Source organism: Dinoponera quadriceps, unplaced genomic scaffold, assembly GCF_001313825.1.
Source record: "Dinoponera quadriceps isolate SergipeBrazil2010 unplaced genomic scaffold, ASM131382v1 scaffold6016, whole genome shotgun sequence".
Taxonomy (NCBI): Eukaryota; Metazoa; Arthropoda; class Insecta; order Hymenoptera; family Formicidae; genus Dinoponera; species Dinoponera quadriceps.
In genome coordinates this window covers 266535-289533 of record NW_014559916.1, presented here as the reverse complement: position 1 = coordinate 289533, position 22999 = coordinate 266535, and the positions used below count along the sequence as shown (strand labels likewise).

General features: G+C 38.3%; 4 protein-coding genes across 10 annotated transcripts; 2 read left to right on the top strand and 2 right to left on the bottom strand.

Annotated features, from left to right (window-relative positions):
* Nucleotides 1-6: 6 nt before the first annotated feature.
* LOC106750538 (N-acetyltransferase 10-like) lies at nt 7-2850 on the top strand. Its single transcript, XM_014630945.1, has 10 exons — nt 7-40; nt 179-260; nt 348-464; nt 617-793; nt 889-1036; nt 1261-1405; nt 1502-1707; nt 1992-2164; nt 2255-2506; nt 2579-2850. Exons 1-10 carry the CDS (start codon nt 15-17, stop codon nt 2798-2800), a joined length of 1548 nt encoding a protein of 515 aa, XP_014486431.1. The 5' UTR covers nt 7-14; the 3' UTR covers nt 2801-2850.
* A 962-nt stretch (nt 2851-3812) lies between these two features.
* Nucleotides 3813-6377, top strand: LOC106750568 (splicing factor 3A subunit 2). Its single transcript, XM_014631010.1, has 3 exons — nt 3813-4025; nt 4256-4848; nt 5521-6377. Exons 2-3 carry the CDS (start codon nt 4303-4305, stop codon nt 5794-5796), a joined length of 822 nt encoding a protein of 273 aa, XP_014486496.1. The 5' UTR covers nt 3813-4025; nt 4256-4302; the 3' UTR covers nt 5797-6377.
* Nucleotides 6254-8590, bottom strand: LOC106750569 (60S ribosomal protein L27a). The gene is made up of 7 exons (XM_014631011.1): nt 8544-8590; nt 8188-8251; nt 7623-7720; nt 7047-7196; nt 6808-6941; nt 6552-6581; nt 6254-6335 (listed from the first exon to the last, which is right to left on the bottom strand). Exons 1-5 carry the CDS (start codon nt 8544-8546, stop codon nt 6813-6815), a joined length of 444 nt encoding a protein of 147 aa, XP_014486497.1. The 5' UTR covers nt 8547-8590; the 3' UTR covers nt 6254-6335; nt 6552-6581; nt 6808-6812.
* Nucleotides 8591-9571: 981 nt separating this feature from the next.
* LOC106750559 (liprin-beta-2) lies at nt 9572-22063 on the bottom strand. Of its 7 annotated transcripts, none has more exons than XM_014630987.1 (12): nt 17523-17977; nt 15143-15369; nt 14324-14469; nt 13866-14217; nt 13505-13666; nt 13245-13376; nt 12396-12567; nt 11818-12113; nt 11561-11737; nt 10693-11064; nt 10421-10621; nt 9572-9974 (listed from the first exon to the last, which is right to left on the bottom strand). In XM_014630987.1, exons 1-11 carry the CDS (start codon nt 17608-17610, stop codon nt 10463-10465), a joined length of 2283 nt encoding a protein of 760 aa, XP_014486473.1. In that variant the 5' UTR covers nt 17611-17977; the 3' UTR covers nt 9572-9974; nt 10421-10462. The 7 variants fall into 7 exon arrangements, with proteins under 7 accessions (XP_014486473.1, XP_014486475.1, XP_014486476.1 ...); XM_014630989.1 differs by having other exon boundaries at nt 10525-10621; XM_014630990.1 differs by having other exon boundaries at nt 12489-12567.
* Nucleotides 22064-22999: the final 936 nt, after the last annotated feature.

Sequence of the window (22999 nt, the reverse complement as noted above, 5' to 3'; positions counted from 1 at the left end):
GTCCTCCCCCTGACATGTGTCAGTTGTATTACATAAACAGGTATTTTATGATATATATATATATAATCGTAAAATGTATCTCACAATTACTTCCCATTTACAATTGAGAAAATTAACACACAGAGAATGGAGCATTTGAAATTATTATCTAGGATTCTACTAAAGGAATATTTTTTAGGGATACATTGTTCTCCTACCACAAAGCTTCCGAATTGTTCTTACAGAGGCTGGTTTCTCTGTATGTTGCATCACATTATAAAGTAAGCGCTGTTTTTCTTCAAGACGAAAACATTTTCATAAAATATCTTGTTAATATTTTACTAATCATTCATTTTTACCTATTTTAGAACACACCTAACGACTTGCAAATGATGTCTGACGCACCTGCGCATCATCTATTTTGTCTTTTAGGGCCTGTGGATACTAATAAAAAGACTTTACCGGAAATACTAGTCGTTCTTCAAGTGAGTACAATAATAGTTCTTAGAATATACATATATCTGAGCATACTTTTAAACGAATACATTTCGAATTATTCACGAGTAGCTCACATACTGTACTTATACAATTTATTACTGTACAAAAATTTGATTTGCAATATATATTTACATTTCAGATTTGCTTAGAAGGTGAAGTCAGTAAAAGTAGCGTGAGTGAAGGTCTCTCGCGAGGTCGCAGAGCATCCGGCGATTTGATACCATGGACAATTGCTCAGCAATACCAAGATGAAGATTTCCCAGTATTAGCTGGTGCGCGCATTGTTCGTATTGCCACGCATCCAGATTATCACAGAGTATGTGTTTTTTTATTACATAGTGTTTAACATACACATAAATATACGCCTAACATGAAAGTTACATCGCTCCGTTAAAAATCGCATGATCATAGATGGGATACGGCAGTCGCGCATTGCTGCTATTGAAGCAATATTACGAGATGCAACAACCTAATATCAACGAAGATGTTGCGCAAGAGCCAATAGCAGAAATCAAGAATGTTCCCGACGAGGCTGTCGGTTTACTAGAGGAAACGATTGGTATAACATTACATTATTACTCATTCTGTTAAAGATCATTTCATGATATTCGATCATCAGTTACCATGTTTTAAGATTAGCAAATAATGATCTTCTAACATCGCCCCTTATTTGCGTTTGTTATTATAGAACGTTCCTAAAAATTCATTTTGGCCTCATTTTTCATAAACTCGATTTATGATGTGGGGAAAGACGGTGTTTTATTTATTTAACTGTTTTCACAGAACCCCGCAGTTCGCTACCGCCATTGTTATTGAAGTTAAGCGAGCGACCTCCGGAACAACTGGATTACATCGGTGTATCGTTCGGGATTACGGAGCAACTGCTAAAGTTCTGGAAACGAGCTGGTTTCGTACCCGTGTATTTAAGGTATGCGAATAATTCAAAGAGAGAAAAATCTTTACAATTAGTATTATCGTCGAATTAAGTGTCGGACGATTTTAGATGTGTAACATGATTTTTCAGGCAAACGGCGAATGACATAACGGGAGAGCATACGTGCATCATGCTCTACAGAACTCACGGAGAATTTACCACTTCTGATTGGTTGCGCGATTACTGGAGCGATTTCCGCCGGAGATTCTTGAGTCTGCTTTCTTATGCATTTAACACGTACGCAGCGTCACTTGCATTAAGCATACTCGTTAACAAAATACAACTGAAATCTGTCAGTAAGTATATTCGTTTTCCATTAATTTGCTAATAATTCATGTATCACCCATTTATTATAAATTAGTTAAATTATTATTAATTTATTATTTATTCATCATGATTAACTTCTCATTGATTTATCACAGATTAAAATTCATTACAAATATACATATAATGTCACAGATATAATAATATTTCATATACATAGAATTTTAATTTCTCTACTCATGCATTACAAAATCTATCGCAATTTCGTATAAATATCGTAGTATTCTAAATTTTCTAAAATAAATATTCGTTTCAGCACTGAACAAAGAATTGTTGGACGTTTACTTTACATCGTACGATCTGAAGCGTTTACAAATGTATAGTAATAATATGACGGATTATCACTTAATCATGGATTTATTGCCCTCGTTAGGTCGCCTATACTTCTTAAATATGATGGGCGATACTCATTTCTCTGCAGCGCAATCGGTAGGTTATTTTGAAAATTTTCCAATATCTTCACTTTGTACAAAAAAAAAACGCTATTTTATGTGATTCTGAGTACATTAAAATTTTCAGGCAATCCTGTTAGGCTTAGGTTTGCAACACAAAACTGTCGACAAACTGGCAGAAGAGTTGAATTTACCTTCTTCACAGTTGCTCGGTCTGTTCAATCGTACTGTACGTAAGTCAACGCAGTACTTGCATAGCATCGCAGAAAAACATTTGGAAAACATTATGATGACTAAAAAATCGTCGGTGAACAGCCAAGTAAAAGTGGATCCTTCAGGTGCACAAAATCTGCATGAAGAATTAGAGAGCGCAGCTAAGGTTTGTTTATCGTGTTTTCATGAGAATTCTCGTTTGTAATACGGGTTGAAAATAATATTAAATACATTGCAGGAATTGAAGATCAAACAAAAAGAAGAATTGGAGAAATTAAGAAAAGAAAATCTTGAGCAGTACGCTATTAAGGGCTCAGAGGCGGAGTGGACCAGCACGTTATCTGGTAAACAGAGTAAAAATCTCGTCTCTATCAAGACCGGCGAGAAAAGGCCGACCGAAGACAGCGTACACGAGAAAAAAACCAAGAAGAAGAAAAAGAGATTTTCTTCAAATATGTAACTTCTTGTTTGAATCTACAATATTTGAACATGATACTGACTTGACTTTGATTTAATTCCTTTCACTCCCTATTTGGAGCATAAGGCACTTCTCCCTTTTGCATATGCATGTGGTGCGCACACAGATTGTACACATGCATATGGTACCTACAGTTTTACGCCGGTTCTGAACGGCAGTTGGAGAGAGGTGTTTCTTTGGCATGAGATTACTCCTGGCGGTTTGCCAGGCCACCAAGAGGAGCTACGAGCGTAAGAAAAACAAGATACTGAAGATTTCTATAATTTTTATATAAATATATTTTATATATTAAATTTATATAAATATAATATATATATATATATATATATATATATATAATATTTATTATATATATGCTCACAGTTTTTGGGTGGTTTTCCGAGGTCCTTGTTGTCTATGGAAAAATCACCACCTTAGAAGCGGCAAAACCAATCTTTGCACGTTGTATTTGATGGAGCATGTTCAGCATACGCTTCCTCTAGCAAACGATGCGTTTCCGCGGGCGATTCCCTTGCCAGGAAATAATGGAGCATAACTTTCCCCAAATGTGACTTATTTGGAACAAAACTTGCCATTGTAAACACAATCAAGATAGACGACGTTAACGCGTCGCACAAATGTCACCTGTGGCGTTTTGGCGGGACTCTATAGATTTGTCAATTCGAAGAAATAGTGTACCTAACGCCATCTATTACCAGTGGGCAATTTCATACGCAACTTTGGTAAGAAGTTTATTATTGGCTCCCACGTGAATTTCCGCCGCGCGACCGCAAGCGTTGCCGCGTCCTGTGGAATCCATCAGATTACGGATTAGAATTGAGATTGAATTAAAATTTGGCCAATCAGAACAAGTTTCACTAGACTTGAGTTTAGTGAACTTTGCTCTGATTGGTTAAATTTTAGTCCAATCTCAATTCTATTCCGTAGTCTGATACGGGCTTTACGAATGATTCAAGAATCGAGTTGCAGTTGCAAAGAAGACCTATAATCGTAGGCTAACATCGCATTTGTTGCACGACGAGCTGTCGAACGTGACGATTGGCTGTTGGGTACGAAATTTAGATGATATACCTATCTGATAAAACACGTCCTCTAAGTTGTCGGCAAGGTAAACTGTCAAGAGTTTCTGCAGACTACGAAATGTATTTTAAATGTTAAGTGGAAAGTGAAATGGAGTACTGAGAACTAAATATCGAAAGGAAGAAAGGTAAGAAAGAGGGAGCGTGACACTGAAAAATATCCTGAAAAATATCCATAAAAGAAGAAGAAACGCAGTTATAACGTACATATATGGTTGTAACCTGCAGATATAACCTATGTATATATACTGTATTATTTATGTGTGTTCTGCGTTAGCTATAATTATTATATATGTTGCTTATATATCTACAAACGAGTTTAAGTTTCTGTTTCTAATCAAAGTTATATTTTTCATAGTTTTAAACAGAGCGTCTGAATACCCGAATTGTAAGGAAGAATCGAAGATGGATTTCCAAAATCGTCCGGGTGGCAAGACCGGCGGCGGCGGCGTCGCCTCCTGGTCGGAAAGCAATCGTGACCGTCGGGAGAGGCTGCGTCAGCTCGCCCTGGAGACCATCGACTTGAACAAGGATCCATATTTTATGAAGAATCACTTAGGCTCATACGAATGTAAATTGTGTCTCACCTTGCATAACAATGAAGGCAGTTACTTGGCACATACTCAAGGCAAAAAGCATCAGGCTAATCTAGCCAGGCGAGCCGCGAAGGAAGCAAAAGAAGCACCACAGACTCTGGCACCAGAAAAACCCAGAGTAGAGCCGAAGAAGTTTGTGAAGATTGGCCGACCTGGTTACAGAGTGACCAAACAGCGCGACCCAGAATCTGGTCAGCAGAGCTTACTATTCCAGGTGGATTATCCAGAAGTAGCTGACAATGTAATACCACGACACAGGTTTATGTCAGCCTACGAACAGAGGGTCGAACCACCGGATCGTAAGTGGCAGTACCTGCTTTTCGCTGCTGAGCCATATGAAACCATTGCTTTTAAGGTGAGGAAACGTTTCTCTTTCATATTTATGCCAATGTCTCATACCTCCGAGTAGAGTTACACTGACACAGATAGTTATGTAAGAAAGATCCAACTCATGTGGAGTACATTTGGAGAAAAATGAGGTGAAAATTTAATATGCGATTTAAAAAGTATAAATGCTGTTGAGATTCCGCAGAATCGTTCAAGAAATCAAGCATAGTCCATTTTCTTTTCTTTAAGGGTATTCATTGACAAGCTTAACTCTTTGAAAAATAGGTAAAAAATACATAACTAGTAAAAAAAAGCCTATCTAGTAGGGAGAAAAAATTGTTTTTTTAATTAGTCTTAGGCGCCTATGACTTCGATCTTTTTATTTTATGTAGAAAGATATACAGACTGTTCATTAATAACAAAATCTCAAAAATCATAATTTTGTAAGTTGGATTTTGCATGACTATGGCCAGTTGACGTGCGCAATTTTGAGATTTATCATATTCATATGAGACCTAACATTTTAATTGTTCACTTAAAATATCTCCGAAAAATGCACTATTCGAAGAGATGTATATGTATCGCTTCTCTAAATAATTTAATTTTTGTTACGTTTCTCACTTCTCTAAAATATGAGGTTCTTTTTATTATTATTTATCGTTTATCGTTTATATATTATTTGTCGTTTGACAATTTGTAGGTGCCCAGTAGAGAAGTGGAGAAAGCAGAGGGCAAGTTCTGGACTCACTGGAACAAAGACACAAAGCAGTTTTTCCTACAGTTTGCATTTAAAAATGAGAAGCCTGTAGGTAAAGTACCGCCACCACCAGTTCCTTTGATAAGACCAGGACTGGGTCCAATGGTGCCTGTTCCACCGCCTCCGCCCAGACCACCGATGTTCAATCCGGTACCGCCGCCACCAGCTCTGTTGGCTACCGGAATGCAAATACCTCCACCGCCACCGCATTTAGCATAAGATATTTGACAGGAAGATTGGGAATTCCTTATATAATAATAATAATTTTATGTATACAATGTATCTCCTGACTGAAATTTTATTCATTTAAATTTTTATCATCACGAGACATTGTCTTGAATCAAATTAACTCAGAATTGTGCACATAGTTGAATAAGATCTAATAAGTTTGTACTTTCTGTAATAAGTTTTATCGAGGATACAGCATCTATTTACTTCTATTTATACGGTGATAAATCAACAGAAATAAAAATGAAATCACAGTTATGGGTAAAACCTGAGGTGTTGCTGCTCAATAAAAATAAATACAAGCAATTCTGGGTTAAAGAATGAAATGAATGATTTAATGTGTAATTTGGTATATAAAATATAACTTGTCTTTATATATAAAGCAATGATTATTTATAGTTGAAGCATCGTGGAGTATAAATGAAAACAAAAAAAGACACATGCAATATGTTGGGAAAAAGATGTTAATTTATTAATTTTTTGAAGGGACATTTATCTTTGTAACTTCAAGTATATTTCCAGATGTTATCCTGAAACCAAAATACAAATACATTAATACTTGGATTATTTAATTTTTTTAAATATTTTGCAACAAATTTTATCAGACATAAACAATCCACATGAATAGACCGATTGATCTATTTAGTGTTGTACGCACTTCTCGGTCCGCCCGTTTACTTCTCATCATATACAATTACAGAATAATATTGTTAATTATATAAAGAAAAAAGATGTCAGACTCTTACCAAGTGTCGACTTCTCCAGATATTGATATCCTGAAAGCAGAACACGTATACATTAATATTTTGATTAAGATTTTTTTTTTAATATTTTGCAACAACTTTTATCAGACATAAACAATCCACATGAATAGACCGATTGATCTATTTAGTGTTGTACGCACTTCTCGGTCCGCCCGTTTATTTTCATCATATACAATCACGGGATATTTTTAGTATTGTTAATTGTCTAAAGAAAAAAAGGAGGATGTCGGACACTTACGGTATTTATGCACACAGGACGCATGCACCGCCGACTGCCTTAATTTTGTCTTCAGCCAATTTACTGAAAAATTTAGCTTTGACAATAACAGGTTGTTTTGGTAAACGTCCTTTTCCCAAGAGTTTGTAATATCCCTGGAAAAGAAAGCCAAACGTTATGAATTTCTTATAACATCTAAATGCTGGTACGTAAAGTTATTATGATAACTGATGTAAAATATAACAGGGTATATAACTCACAGCTTTCACAAGATCAATTACTGGTGCTTTGCCCTCGACATCCTTGTACTTTAACCTGGTCTGTTCAGAGACCAACGTCCATAATTTATCTAAATTTAATGTAGGACACCACTTAGTATTACGTCTTAAGTGGTAATTCCTCATACCCAGCTGAAGATTAAAAAAAGAAAGAAAACATTAGAGCAATGAGAATCATTCTCACGAAATAATATATCTTACACATATTCAGATAATATAAAATGCATTCAATGTAATTCAGATCGCCGGTGAATATTTGTTTTTCATCATTTGATATTCTATTAATTTCCTATAACACATGTATAATATAAAAGTTTTGTTCTTTATAGCTGCACTTTTAAATTATAATGAATCATCTATTTTCTTTTCTCTTCCAAGAAACATCAAATATCTACATCTTTTTCTTTTCAAATGTATGATTAGGAATCTCGGAATTTTGTTCTGCATGCTATTTGGCAAATATCTACTTTGCTTAAAGTGCAAATTGAATAACTTAGTGTAGCTATAAAGAACAGACCTAAACACCTATGGTTCCTGCATATATTTTATTTTTATTACCTTTCCAAAGTAACCAGGATGGTATTTATCAAAATTTATTCGATGATGATGCAAACCACCAGCATTACCACGACCGCCAGGATGCTTCCTGTGCTTTCCTAAGTAATACAATATCATAATATACTTTCTATTTATCCATACAGTAAGGGAAGAACTTAAAATGCTTTAATCCATACAGCAAGGAAAGAACTTAAAATGCTTCTATTAAAAATGATAAAAAATTATATTTCATTTTTATTCATTATCAATATTTTTATTTTATTTTTATCTTATTAATTTACCAATATTATATTTAAAAACAAATAATATGAAAATAAAAAATATAGCAATTAAGCAAATTACATCGATCTTATATTTTAGGTTTTCATGATGTGGAGAAATGCATAATTTAGCTTCTCAACTAGTGCCAGGATTCATGGATTTGTTTGGTGAACCAACTCGGAAGCTAAATTAAGGATTACATCAATCTTAATTATCTCGTTCAAATTTCAGAGAGAAAAATATTGTATTAAAAAAATTTAATATTCGAAAGAAATCATCGATAATGGGTATAATATAACCTTACCGATACGGCCGTGACCGTGGCTCACATGTCCACGAAGTTTCCTAGTTTTTTTCTTGTGAGTTGACTGCAAGGAAATTAAAAGGATATACAGTTGATACATATATATGAGGAAAGCAAAACAATACGTAGGATAAAATCGTTTTTAGGTGACGATTTCAAAGGACGCAAATGCGAGGTTATGTTCAACTGACACGAAAATTTTACATATTTATAGCGGGATATAAACGCGAAATAATTATAAAGAATAATTCACGATATTCTCAGCCGCGAGTTTACTGCGAATAAATTATGAACACGATAACGATGTCTTTAAATTCAATGGATTTACGGGAATACCGGAGCGCAAAACTACTCACCATGCTTACGATTGCTTACGATGCAGCCAAGAAAGATCTCTTGACTGTGTGTTGCGGTGTCGCATTCACGCACATGCGCGACACAATAACAGGAAATCCGGTAAAAGGTCTGTGCTTTATAACTACACTTTCTGAACTCTAATCTTTAGTTGCTTTCGAGAAGCATAACGGTTGAGAGAACGCTCACTGTTGATGGAATATTTGTTTAGATTTACTATATACGATAGAAAATAATTTTTTGCTGGCGAATTTTTAGCAAATTTTTAATCATTACGGGGACAAAAGATTTGTTACACGAAAAAAATTATTTTGCTGTTGTAGCAAAACCATTGTTGTGACAGCAATAAAATTTAGTTGGCATAATCAAATTATTTTGCTGTTTGTATACCCAGCAAATAACAATTAATACTCTTAAAAAATCTCTCTGCGGTCCCTATAATAACTAATTATTTTTCAGCAAAGTAATTTTCTCTATATAAATCTAAAAGAGTAACTCAATAGGTCTGTTCGTTTTCGCTGCACCGTTGCACTAGTACAATAAATTGATGTGAGAAAACATATACTTATCTCGCTTCCACTTATTACACTAGTTCAGCGGTGCAGCGAAAACGAACAGACCTTTTGTGTTTCGTATAAATTTTCGTTACACTTTTGCACTGAGAAATCGATAGCGTTGCTGACGTCATTCTCGATAAAAAGAACGCTTTAGTGTAAACTTCTTGCACTGGTATGCACTAGTTCAGAAAGTCTTTCGAAAACGGACAGACCTGATGATCACTCAACGGTTTCACAACCGTTGTTTTTTGAACACGCCCTTTCCAGAAAGCCTCGAGAAAGGCGCCAAAATGGTCTTATGATCCAGCTGTTCTATGATTGGTTGACTTAAATGACATGATTTCTGACTTAAAGTTAGGAAATGATGTCATTTCAAAATTAATAAAAAACGATCATGAAATAACTTCAAGCTAATTATTAATTAGGACAATTGTTGAAAGTTGCAGAAGTTTAGAATAACTAGATACACGATGTATAGTAGGTATAAATTTAGCGTTTTATTTTCAGTTTATGATATTCTATAATTACACGACTCGTAGTAAAAATATTTACCCTCTAAAGTGGTTAATTCCAAATCTTTTAGTCTACGGCGTTAAAGAGACTTTGGCGGTGTTGAAGTTAGCTCTCGAATAAGCTCTCAAATAAGCGGCTTATCTCAAAAAGTGCGCGTTTTGGCAGAGGTGTGGCTACACTTTAATTTACAGTACGGATAACTGGTCCCAGGATTCTCTGACGTTCCTTCGCGTACCGTCACTTCGAATACAAATATATATAAATATCCATCGGTATATATTTTACCGTCGTTAAATATATCGATTCGTAGTTCGTCCGTTCATATGCAACCTATAACTTTCCTTTGTCCAGTATCCTCCAAGTCTGAAAAGCACAACACTTTTTAACTGAATGACGTAGAAAAGAGAGTCAGAATTTATTATTAACAGCGCCCCTAATCCGATAATTTCGCGATCTAAAGAGAAGCATATATCATATATATAAAAGACTACAATATAAAATATATATATTTTATCTATAAAATAATGTATATAAAATGCCAATGATAAGCAACTTATCAATGTAGAAATCACGATATAGCCTGATGAAATTTTTTTTGATGATAAAGTATCCTTAATGTTCTCGCATATTCCAAATGTAGATACAAAATTATGACAATAGAATTTAGCGAAGATTATGTTGCGTTGCATGTGATGTTTGCAGAAATATATAGATTATATCAAAAGTGCGACGATGCGATATACAATTGACAGAAATGCGACTTTATGTCTGCAATGCAGTTCTTGTATCATTAGTCGAGTTAGACTTACAAGTTAGTTTAGATGATTACTCGAATGAAGCTTTAATTGTGGTTAGAATGTGGGTGAGTTTAAGTTAGGGCTGCCCGGTGTTGACGAGGGTGTTGATGGGGTACCTGGTGGTGATGCTTCCAACGGGCAAACCAAATTGCCAAAATCCACCTCGTTTTTACTCTTTTTTCGTTTCAACGTGAATTGCGATTTCTTTGGTACCTGTTTGAGAAACACGATTATTAAATATGAGACATTAATGTGAGACAAATTACGTCGAGGAAAACGCGCACCTTTAGTCTAGCGGTAAGTGTCAGTGGAACAAAGCCGAGCGTGCTCTCAATCTCCCTTTTTTGCTGAACCACTTCTCTGCCCAGGATTTGATTGAAGTGCGTCGTCAGATGCCTACGAAGCAGAGTCTTCGCCGGTGGAATGCTGAGTAATGTGGCGAGCAATTCGGAAGTGAATCGACCTTCGTGGATCATCAGACCGCCGTGAACGCCGGAGCCGCGCATGTTCGGGGCGTACTCCGCGAGATCCACCACTCGCAGCCACTCCATCACGCGATGATTCGTCCAGAGAGTCACGTTAGTGCCGTCAGCCCCGTTCCCACTCACAGATCTTCTCTCAAGATTGTCGAACTCGAAATTTAAATCCCGCAAAACCTGTCATTTACATCCATGAGTCAAATATCGTAACATACTTATACAGGGTGAGGCAGTAACTATTGCTACCTTGAATATCTTTGAAATATGAGTACTATAAAAATTTATCTAGTAGAAATTGCAATGATACCAACGGTCATCACTTCAAGCATCTTCTGTAAACATAAACTGTCTTCATTCTTATTCGTTTATATATATATATATATATGCTTCAGTTTATACGTTAAGAAAGGACTTGGTTTACAATTTTTTACCTTATTACCACATTCATTAATCCATACTTCTTGTAACCATTTGACTAACCAAAACCTAGTACCTAAATATCACACAGAAACAATGCTTTTCTCATTATTTTCATACAAGTGACTAACAAAGATAAGATGGATGCTTGTGTCGACTATGGTCACTAAGGTCACTGGAAAACGCTCGACGCTCGCTTGTAGTTTCTTCATCAGAACCAATACATATACAATATAATCTCTATATCGCCGAGTACCTGAATTCCACGTCTCAAACTGGCGGCGTGTAACTGTGCGGTCACCCCGAGATTCAAAAGATCCTCCGTGGTCAGCCTGTGCAGAACTCTACCGTCGACTTTCGCGTTGTGAAAGGCTTCCTTGTGCTGAGGTAATCCAATGTCATCCAGCCACCGTAGCACAGCCGCGCTGTCCATCTGCCAACATTGAATACCTTTAATCTAGGTTCTAATCTAGGTCTTGTAACGTTATCAAATTGAAGCAACGCGTCGGTAACCTTGTGAGAGCCGAGGAACCCAGCCCCGTTGCTTCTCTCCGACTCTATGGCGTAGAGCAATTTCTTTCTGTGCAGAGCGCTCTTTATGTCCAGCTCCTTCTCGAGTTGAACCGGCGTAGCGTCCATCAATTTCGGCCCGGTGGCGCCCCATCGTCTCAACTCGCCGGCGTAGCACTCCAGACCGAGGCGAGCTAACCAATCGCTGATCTCTTCCATGGTAAGTTCCGCGAGCGGTTTGGGCGGTAGCGGTTCCACTTGCGCACTCGCTTCACCGATCACGATTTTCTCTTCTTCCGCTGCAGCAACGATATTCATTTTTGCAATTCCACCGTGTCTTTTCAACGTGGTAAAACAGTGTTACGATATTACGTGTATGTATAGCATACGGATAATTAAGTAATGATACATTATATATGAGTATTGCGATTAACCGTAGTAAGTAGCAGGCGAGTTACTTCTCGGTTAAACATAACGACGCGCATGCATGTTACTGTTGCTAATTAATATTGCTGCGAAGTGTTCATCATTAACGACCATTAAACGTGACACCGCATGCTTAGATAAAGATCGATCGGAACCTAGAATAGGAGCGGACAGACATCTCGCAGAGACTCCCCTAACAGCCAAAGGTACCGTCGTATGTGCTCCCGAGACTAAATTTGGAACCTTACCAAATGCTACGCCTTTCTTGGATGTTGGTGGCCTAGGGAGACTACTATATTGGCCGGTATGTCTGCTAAATCTTTCGCCCTGCGAACATTTCGTCTTTTCAAGTAATAATATAATATTAAGTTAATCGACCATTAATTAATGTTAACGTTAACGCATCACAAACCAATATTTGCACGTGCATGCATTTGTGTTTTACCAAAATCCATGAGCACACATTTATAATACAAAGCAAATTTTCTTCTTCATCATTATTTTTCATTAGTTGAATTTAACCTAATTTCAATATTTATAAAATAGTATAAGAAATTCAGTTAGGAAACTTATAAGAATATTTTAATTACAAATTTTAACAATAGAAATACACAATTTAATCGAATTTGCAACTACGTGACACTTCTGTGAAATAAATTAGTTCATGTTTTTATATCAACTTAAAGTGGACAAAATATTTTTCAGAATCTGTATTTTTTGATTTATATACCGTTTTACATCAGAACGTATATTTTCCTGGATTTTTAGATTGGAACATGGATAAAAGAAAGAAAAGGTACACGTTTAGAAGAGAACTTGGAAGATATAGCTTTTCAGACAACTAAACATTTTTTCCATTTCGACTTTAGGATTAAATGATCTTTTAAATTTCACACTTATTTTCAAATTTCACCTGGTCCCAGAAAAAATTTTTAAAAGGAGAGTAGCGACCCGTAAAGCATTAATACTGAGATTTATAATATAATATATATAGATATACTAACATTCGATAAGGGACTTGAACTGCGTAGCGCTAGGTTCTCGTGCTCCAAACTAGCCTGCCTGAGTTTCATTTCGGACAAGGAGGTGAGAAGTTCCAACTTTTGCGTCTCTAAAGCGCTTCTCGACAGAACCTCCTTAAAAAAAAAATAAAAAAAAAAAAGAGAGAGAGCGAACGTAAAGCCCATTCACACCCAACTTGATAATATTCGGACCCAAACTACAACGACAATATATAAAAATAACAAATAACAGATCGTCTCACCTTTTGCAACGCTTCCTCCATCTGCCTCAGAGAATCTCTCTTCTCTTGGAGTATGCCCTCCAGCTCTTGAATCTTACTCGACTGCGCGTCGACTTGTTCCGACAAGACCGATACTTCCATATGCAATGCTCCGCGTTCGCTCTCCAACTTTCTCAGCCGCTCCTGAAAAGCAATTTAGCGAGGTCAATCATTAGCATACAGTGCCGAAGAAAGCCTCCAAAGAGCTGCGTAACATGAAGGTCTCGTTGTTCAACGAGAAGGAAATAACTCATGGATCGGGAAATAACTCATGGTTCATGTGTAGCGCACCAGAGCCGAAGGTTTTTTTTTTTTATTCGAGAGCTCTCTCGTACAGAAATACCTCGGTTTTATTATGACAATTATTCATGCACATATTGCTGCCGCAGTGGAACTGCTGCAGCGAACAGTAGTGGTGCGGCTTGTCCCTCTCGTGGCAGATCAGATCGTTCTGAGACATGGCCCTCTGATCGCGGTCCACTCTGCTGCGCAGTCTGCGCCGCCTCCTGTCCAGAGAACCGCCGCATCTTCCCGTCGAGCTCACAGGCAAGGACGCGGTGCTGTTCGTTCTGCTGCCCGCGTGTATTCCGCGTTCCTTCATGAACATCAGATTCTGCTGCGCGTGACAGTGCGGATAGTGACCGAGGTTCTTCGCGTGTTCCTTCATAGCTTGATGCGTCAGCTCACCGGAGACGCTGTAATGATTCGCAAGGAGGGAAAAACTGAGATGAGAACTCTGTAGACTGGATTGAAGGTAAACGGCGAGATATGAAGAAATTTCGGATGCAGACAGACAGTGACCTTGTACACGGTGTGACGCAGAGGGACGGGAAACTTCCCAGATGAGCGGACGCCGGGCAGATATTAGACATACCGGCGGACGCTGCACAGATATTAGGCATACTCCCTTGAAGCGCTATCATCTTAGCATACCCGAGCAAGCAAGCCTACAATGATATTATCAATATCTCACGGCGAAAGATATTTCAGTTGTAATTAAAAAAGGGGTCAATAAGAGTTGAAACAGAATTGGATCATATTGCCTCTGAAATGATGTACCTTAAGTTACATGGATAATTGAATTTTCTGTCCCACTGCATTGATTATGCTTATAATATTATAATTAGTTATTACATATATTATTATAATCATACATGATTATAGCTAATTATAATATTTTGTGTAATTATTTCCAATTATTATTGTTCAATAATAATTAATTGTGATGATTATTATCATATTCTAAAAATTATCACAATTACTAATTATTATGATAACTAATAATTATTATTACAACTGATAGTTATTATAATAATTTTTTATTATTACACACCATTAGTTTAATAGAGTTATATAGTTATAGTCAGTTCCATTGTGCACTAATTATAATCAACCCATGCACAGGTTCTTATTGGCCCATTTTTCATTTTCGATTTGATACCAAGAAAGCCTTAAGTTATTAATTTTTATTTCACTTCGTTCCACCGTGTGTAATTATCTCGCGAATAAAAAGTATATATATGTGGGAAAATACAATTCGCTGTGTGAACTCGTGCGTGTAATAAGAACGTGTGTGTTCGTGCGACTTTTCACTGCTGGATCTCTCTATTTTAGATCTACCTGACACAGACATTCCTGCGATCGGTAAGCAGCTCGGCACGTGATCGCCGGTTCCGAGAGGCCCGCGCTGATGTCTCGCGGATAATCCTCGATATATTCGTCGTCTTCCTCGGAATTCGACGACGTGCCCGACGAATCGTAGCCCTCCGAGGGCGTCCATCGACTGTTCCAACGCTTTATAGTCGAGGCCGCGTCTGACGAGTCCGACTGCGAACCTGCATTTAGATCTACGATCAATCTTTTTTTATTTCAAGCTGAGAAGGTCAAGAGGTTTCTATCGGTGCGTCGGCGGTCTAAGATTTTCCAGCGCGCCCGTCTATTTTTCTTTCACGTCAGGCCACGTTCGATTTGATACAACCCAGTATCAATGTATCAGGGTGGGGAAGTACGCCATTGCTGTTACAAGTTATTTTTTCCTGATAACAATTAAGCATGTATTGCCCATTAGTATCGTATTTTCAGTGGCGCAAGAGAGTCACTCATTAATTCGGTATTTATCAAGCAAAATTACGTTCCTTACGTACATTTATCTCCTTACCTAAGTGATAAGTGTTAATTTAATGAATTTTAATTACAAATATCTCAACTCTCGAATAGTTAATCTTTTTCTAATTGCACGAGCAATGAGTTAGATAATATTTCAATGTGTACGCGATACAAGTTTCATCGAATTCTTATTAAATTCATTTACAACTTCTTTTAAAACAGAATAACTTTTGATCCAGACTCTGAATTATTGTCCAACTTTTGACATTTTAAATATAATGCAGATCAATTTGTGATTTTCTCCATAATTTCTTCATTATTTTCAACTATGGACAATACATCCGACGTTACTCTTCTCGTTAATAAATGTAATGATAACGCAATTATATTTTTCGGATAATGATAATGAGAATCGTTCCTCTCATCGTTATATGCACATATAATCTCCAAGTTTCTTGAAATGAAACCTCACCAAAAACGAGTGAAAATTCACGCGAAACGATAGTGAAAATACTGTCATTCGGAGTCAGGAGTGAACGTTTCACTCTTTGGATTTTCACCTTACCCGAGTAAACGTTTTAATCGACTAGAGCGAGCTTTTGCCCTTGTAAAAAATCGCTCGAATTCGAGTGACTCGGCTGTCATTCTATTTCCCGAATGAAATTTCACACCAAGCAACTTAGAGAGTAAAACATACATAGAATACGCGGCAACGAATCATAAAATAGAAAGATCTTTAACCCAAAGAAACTTCCCCAACCTTGTTATGTGTCATGAATATGTGTGTATGTGTATGAGTGTCTTAACAGAGATTGAAACAATAATCGGACGGCGCATCGAGCGAAGTCGAGTCAATGAACGTGCGTCTTCGACGGTCAACCGGTCCGCGTGCACCGCGGTTAAGGCGATCTATTTCGAGATCGCGATCCATTTATTTCTCCATCAGAGGCATAACTACGGTGCACTGGCCAGCCGCGTGATTTTAGTACCGAATCACGTCGGGTCTCTCGATCGCGAGAGTCTGTCGGACGTCTGCCAAGTTATGTCGTATCATTAAAGTATCCATCTGAATGTCATGGCTTTGCTCGCGAACAGATCGTCAATCGTAAAGCTACACAATTCTCGCATATTTGCTCGCGCAATTGCTTCCCTGTCGATATCAATTAAACCTCGACTTCCCGTGTGACCGGAGAATTTGATGTCGTCCATACGGTTAATTTAAATCCCAAACGTGTCTTCGATCGAGACACATAAAAAAAAAACTCGGTTCCTCCAACTGAACAGGGACTGGATGAAAAATCGGTGACAAAAAATGATACTTCCCATTACGACTGGACACATTTATGCAGGGAAAAAAACAATTCCGTTGGTGTAACCTGAATTTTCTGTCGCCTGGAGGCCAGAGAATTCGGTTGTAGAAACAGAAAGAACCTCCTGTAGAAGATTCCTACTCAATCAATTGTTCTCAATTGTCTTAACAGAGTTTTAATGCAGCTGAATGTTCATACGAATGTTCTCAGCCGCAGTAACAGAGATATTGCGTCTTGTCAGCGAGTTTTCACTGATCCTTGTTCAGATGCAGAAACTGAATTCTTTCTCCCCATGTGTGAATATTCAGCTGCATTAAAACAAATAAAAATTGAGACAACCGAAAGCGACTGACTAAGCTGAAACCTTCTACGAGAATCTTTCTGTTTCTATACTTAACCGAGTTTTCGTCTAGTCTCCAGGCAACGGAAAATTCAGCAAGGGGAATTGTTTCTTCCGTGCATGACACGTCCGTCGAGGAATCCATTTCGAATTAACACGCGTTGATCCTGTTTTACATCAAATCCTTCGATTTCGTGTACCTGCGCCGCAATGATCAAGAGGTGGAGAAAGAGAGAGGTGAAACCTTTCGCTTGTCCCTTATCTTCTTCCTCCATTATAGGCGCGAGATCCTTCCGTTCTCCGGTGATACCGTCGCTCCAAATGTTCTCCATGATAAGTGCGTTCGCGTCCTGTGTTTCTTTCCTCTATATTATTACCGTCTTCGCTTTCCTCGTTGAGCTCTGTATGCATACGTGCATCGCCAACCTGGATCCGCATCAGTAACAAGTCTGTTCAATGAACCGCGCATCGAAACCTCGGAACATCCTCACCGGCGGAATTGACAGTTCTGTCGCTTATTTTCCGCGACGGTGTCACCGTTAACTTAATGGACACTCGATGCGATGACGTCGATAGACACGCTGCACGCTGCGTGAAGTGCATTTAGCACCCTAATATCGGCGCGTTCGTACACAATCGAACGTTATCTTGACGAGGTGCACTCTCGCGCTGCCAGCCGCGACATCGTCTCCAACGAAACTAAAATTAACACCACGAAATCCTTCGAGAAGAGCGCGGGAGAGAGAGAGAGAGAGAGAGAGAGAGTAGGAGAGAGGCAGACAGAGAAGAAAGAGAGGACGCGCGGTGGCAATTTATAAATAGATTAGTGTTCTCTCTCTCTCTCTCTCTTTTTTTCTCTCTTTCTTTCTTTTTGTTGCTTAGATCATTAGACGGATCTCCCTTTCTCTCATCTGGTTGCTCGGACTGATAGGAAATATCGGATAAGTTCGAAACGGATAATATGCTATCATTGTTATTTTATCATCATCTTTATAATAAACTTGTATTCGTATGTTTATATTTGTCGTGCAGAATTATCACCGAGTTTATATTATACTTACCTCTCGCGAATTCCGACCATAATCTAGTTCAAAAGGCCACCTCGCGCTGGGAAAGATATACGATGTAGCATCTTTCGCGCATATACTTGGAATCGTCACACTACCGCGTCTGCCTCTTGTTAGCGAATACATGACTGTCACAACACATCATTCGAGAGGGCAGTGTCACTAAGGGCCGTCGTATCAACAGTCGTTGCTCGAAACTTATCTCAAGTAAGACACTCAGACCTGAATTCACAGCTAGATTAAATTAGACTCAACTGAGAAATTCAGATCTAATTGCCAATTAAAATCTAAATTCAGACCCGAGTATCTCACGTTAGACAGGTTTCAAGTAAAGATTGTTGATACAGGCTGCACAATAAAAAAATTGGATGTTAAATTCAACACGTTTCACGTGCCCCAAACGGTCCACAGAAACGTTTGTGTCAATTTAACATAAGATGAGAATGTTGTAATATCACACAAATATCATGTCAAAAATTAATATGTCGGTCGATACTGAAATATAAAATCAACATTTACAAGTGTCAAAAAAGCGACTCAACGCAAAATATATTTAAGAGATAACGCAATATGTTAAATTAACAGACGGGTATGTCAAAAATTCAACACAATTTTAATAAGGACCGATTTTAACACAAGTATAAAATGTTTTTTCACTGTTTACTAAGAAAATGACAATGATCGGTCGGTCACCGAAACCAAAAACTGATCTCCCACGGCTGATTTTGCCCGTTCGATCGATCGATCAACATCACACCGGTCTGTCAGTCACGTACGGTGTAGCGATTATAAAGTTAAATGTCCGGATGTACGCGGACATACGTGACCGGCGTGCGGTTATCGAACACGCGCGCGAACACGTGCGCTCGGCGAGAAAGACGGAGAGAGAAAGAGAGAGAGAGAAAGCGTGTACCGGATGTACACGGTCGCGAGGTCCGGATGCACACAACGTACACACACGTGTTTCCGCGTCGGCATCTGCTATCGATCGGAAAACTTACATTTACGTGGCGTTAATCGCGCCGTAAAAAGCGGAAGTCACGATGGGCCACGAGCGGAATAAAATCAGCGCCCGACAAGGACGATCCTTTTTCTCTCTCTGCTTATCCCTTCCTTATCTTGTTCTACTTTGATTCCGCTTACCGGTTGCATCCACTGCAAGAGGATGTCCTCGGTGGCTGCGTCGGGCGGCGGGGGCGGCGTCGGTGCGGTCTTTATCACGGCTACGAGATTCCTCGTGGCCTCTTTTACCGAATTCTTCCATTCCGAATTGCCCTCGGCGGAGCTTTCGGCGCAAGCTCCTGTAAACATAATAAGTCGTGAGAAACCACAGTGCATATAGAACAGAGAGCGATCGTAATAGATGTCAATTGAAGTTCAACGCAGGAATGAGGTTAATCATTGCGTCGCTCCAATTTAAAGCGTAGTGAAATCGTATTTTAAGTGGACCCCACAGATTTAGGACATGTTCCTGAACCAAAATTCCTTCGATTGTGTAGTAACAAAGTAATTACAAATAAACAGTAATGATATTTTTTTGTCTTGCTTATATTAAGGATTAGAAATATAATCAAATATTTTTAAATGAAACACATTTGAAAGTCTATAGAGAAAGCTTCTATTATTTTTAATCAACAATGTAAGTTGAATACCTCATCAAAATTTACTAAAAAAATACTGTTTACACACAACACAGCTAAAGTAGAAACTGATAAGAGGAAAAGTCTTTTAAATACTTTATTAGAAATTAATTTTATATTGATATTTCTAATAGTAGGTTGAGTAATATATTCAGATAAAGTCCAGAAATGCTTTTTTTGAACTACCTGATTTATATATATACAAATGTTAAGAAATATATTCAAAAATTTACTTTTTCATTTTTCTGTTGACAGAAATCCATACATCCGCATTAAAGCCTACATTAGAGCCTGAATACATCTATGAATCTAAATCTTACCAGAAATAATGTCGTCCATTTGCAGCAATGCAGCTTCCAGCATCTTGCTGGCCTCACTGGAGCTTTTTGCCAAAAACGGCGACTCACCCGCCTGAGCCGTCGTGCCGTTTCTCTCCTCACCCTTGCCCATCACTTAACACTGCAACAGAGATAATCTTTGTTATACGTTGTCTCTTGAGTAATTTTTAGACAACACAAATGTTTAAAATATGTCTTAGAGACATCTAAGGCAAATAGAATATTTTTTAGACATTACACTGCTTGGGTTCTTCTATATACATGCTACGATAATTACCGAATATTATAATAATACTATTATTATAATAAGAGTTTTTTTTTCTGAATTAATTAATATCTAAAACGTCTATATCAGACAAATTTTTCCTTCTTTCCTTTAATATGTGATTTCAGTTACTCAACATTATTTCACGATAGGTTATTAATTATAATAGTTAACTGGCTCGTTAATTAATATAAATTAAATTGGATACGTGTACGTCCTGGCCAAATAAAAACTACATTACATGAATGAAGGCATGAGAAACGAGCTTGGTCGATGATAAGCGACGAAACCAAAAAAACACTGCATATGCGAGGAATACATCGCCCACGCGACATTCTTCTTATCGGCGATAAGAGGCACGAGTTCATTCGGCGCGATCGATCGCAGAAAAGAAAAACATTTGGTGAGAACCCAACGGGGGAGAGGAGAGAGAGAGAGAGAGAGAGAGATCAAACATCATCACGATCACTCGCACCGATGACGTCAATATCTTACCGTGTTGTCTCATGATAACAACGACGGCAGACCGAAGAACGAGCAGATTATGGTTAATACAACAGCCGAAACTGCGCCCCGATATAACGTGCGATCTAACTGACGATCAACAGGTAACGGAGAGCAACGCCCAGCATTTTGCCACCATAACGTGCTGCTCTCGTCTCACGTCTCTGTCACTTCGGCTGCCCCTTCTCTCGCTCTATCTCTTTCTCTCGCTAAATTCCGCCGATCATTCTCCGCAGGAGCAGAACTGCGCGGAAAACTGTGCGAAAGAGGAAGTAATTTCCTTCGATATATCTTTCAGATATATTTAACGTGATATATCGCACTGTTATCAACGCGATTGTTCCCCCGATAAGTGTAGAAAACACACGAGTGCGTTGTCCGTGATCTTATCTTACATGCCAGGCTAATTACAACTCTCCCTTGTGTGATGATTAAAAATACATGCAAATGTTAAAGTGTATATAAATACGATATTCTTCGTAAAAATTCGTTAGATTGGATCGACACGAGCAGAAATTGATCAAAAAATACGCGACATTTGGGAATTGTAGGTTAGTTCCATCTGTCAGAGCTCATCGGTTCGGCCTCGATATTTCCGCGAAAAGTCGAGCGGACGCGAAAAAATGGGAAAAAACGACAAGCTCGATCGCGATGAGCGCGCGGAAACGGTAAATCAGTACCGAAAATGCGCGGTGTATTTGAAGATTGCCGATCACCGTTGATTACCTGTGCACGTCAGCCGGGAATCGCGAGCCTGTCGTGGGCGGCCGTCGCGTGTTCGGTAAACATCGGTCGGCTCGCTGCGAAGGCCGGGGATTCGCGAGAAAGCTGTCGCACTTCGGTGCCGGTCACGATGACAGCCGCGCGACGATCGTCTTCGTGCGTCCCACGCGAAACCAAAACACAGAGGGAGAGAGAAAGAGAGTCAAAACAAGAGCAGCTGTGTATACACACACACACGTCGTGCGACAAGCGCAGCGAAGTGCGCCGCGAGCACGTCCGAGCGAGGCGCGATCTCTCGTGAAATCGAGAGATCGCGCGGGATCGCCGCGAAAATTCAAACAGAGATACGGAGTTCGCGCGGAGTCGGAACGCGATTGCTCGATGAATGAAGTGTTGAATCAACGCCATGTTATGTATTCGTTTTCTTGATCGCACCCGAGTCGAAATTTCAGTCCTACCTTAAGTCTAATTTAGTTCCACATTAAGTCTTCAACGACTTTCTATTATGTTTCTTTGGTGCTACAAATAGAGAAGTTATTATCGTTTTCTCCACTTCAGAACTTAATGCAGAACTGAAATCTTCTTATGTAGGATAAAAATCAAGACTTTAAAAGACTAAATTCTTATTGTAGCGTTAATACTATCGACGATTAACGTTTATCTTTCGACCGGAGTAAATAAGATAAGATAATAAGTTTAAATAAAATAAAAAAAATATGTAATGCAAAGGAAAAAAAAGATATTTATTCGTTTACGCATCGCGACAAAAATTACGGTTAATCTTAGAGAGAATGTACTATTAGAAAATGGAATAACTTTTATAAGAAAAAATTACTTACCGATCATTTGGACCGCTTTAGTAGTTTTAGTGTTAAAGAAGTACTTATTGTGCTCCTTTGATGTTATAAGTAAGAACTTATTTTCTCCCTTTGAAGACTTAATGTAGAATTAAAAATTTCAACCTGGGTAGTCACAATAGGCTTTTGCGCCAACGCACAATGCGTGATCACGAGGATTCGCGCACAATAAAATTGAATCGGTAGTCGGGTCACCGGAATGTCGCAACGAATGCGGCCGCTCTCGTCCAAGGTTGCTAATAACAATTGCTAATAAATTCGTGGTTTCGAATATGAAACAGTTTCAATATAACGTTCTCCAAAATATGTTCTTTGAACGTTTGGAAC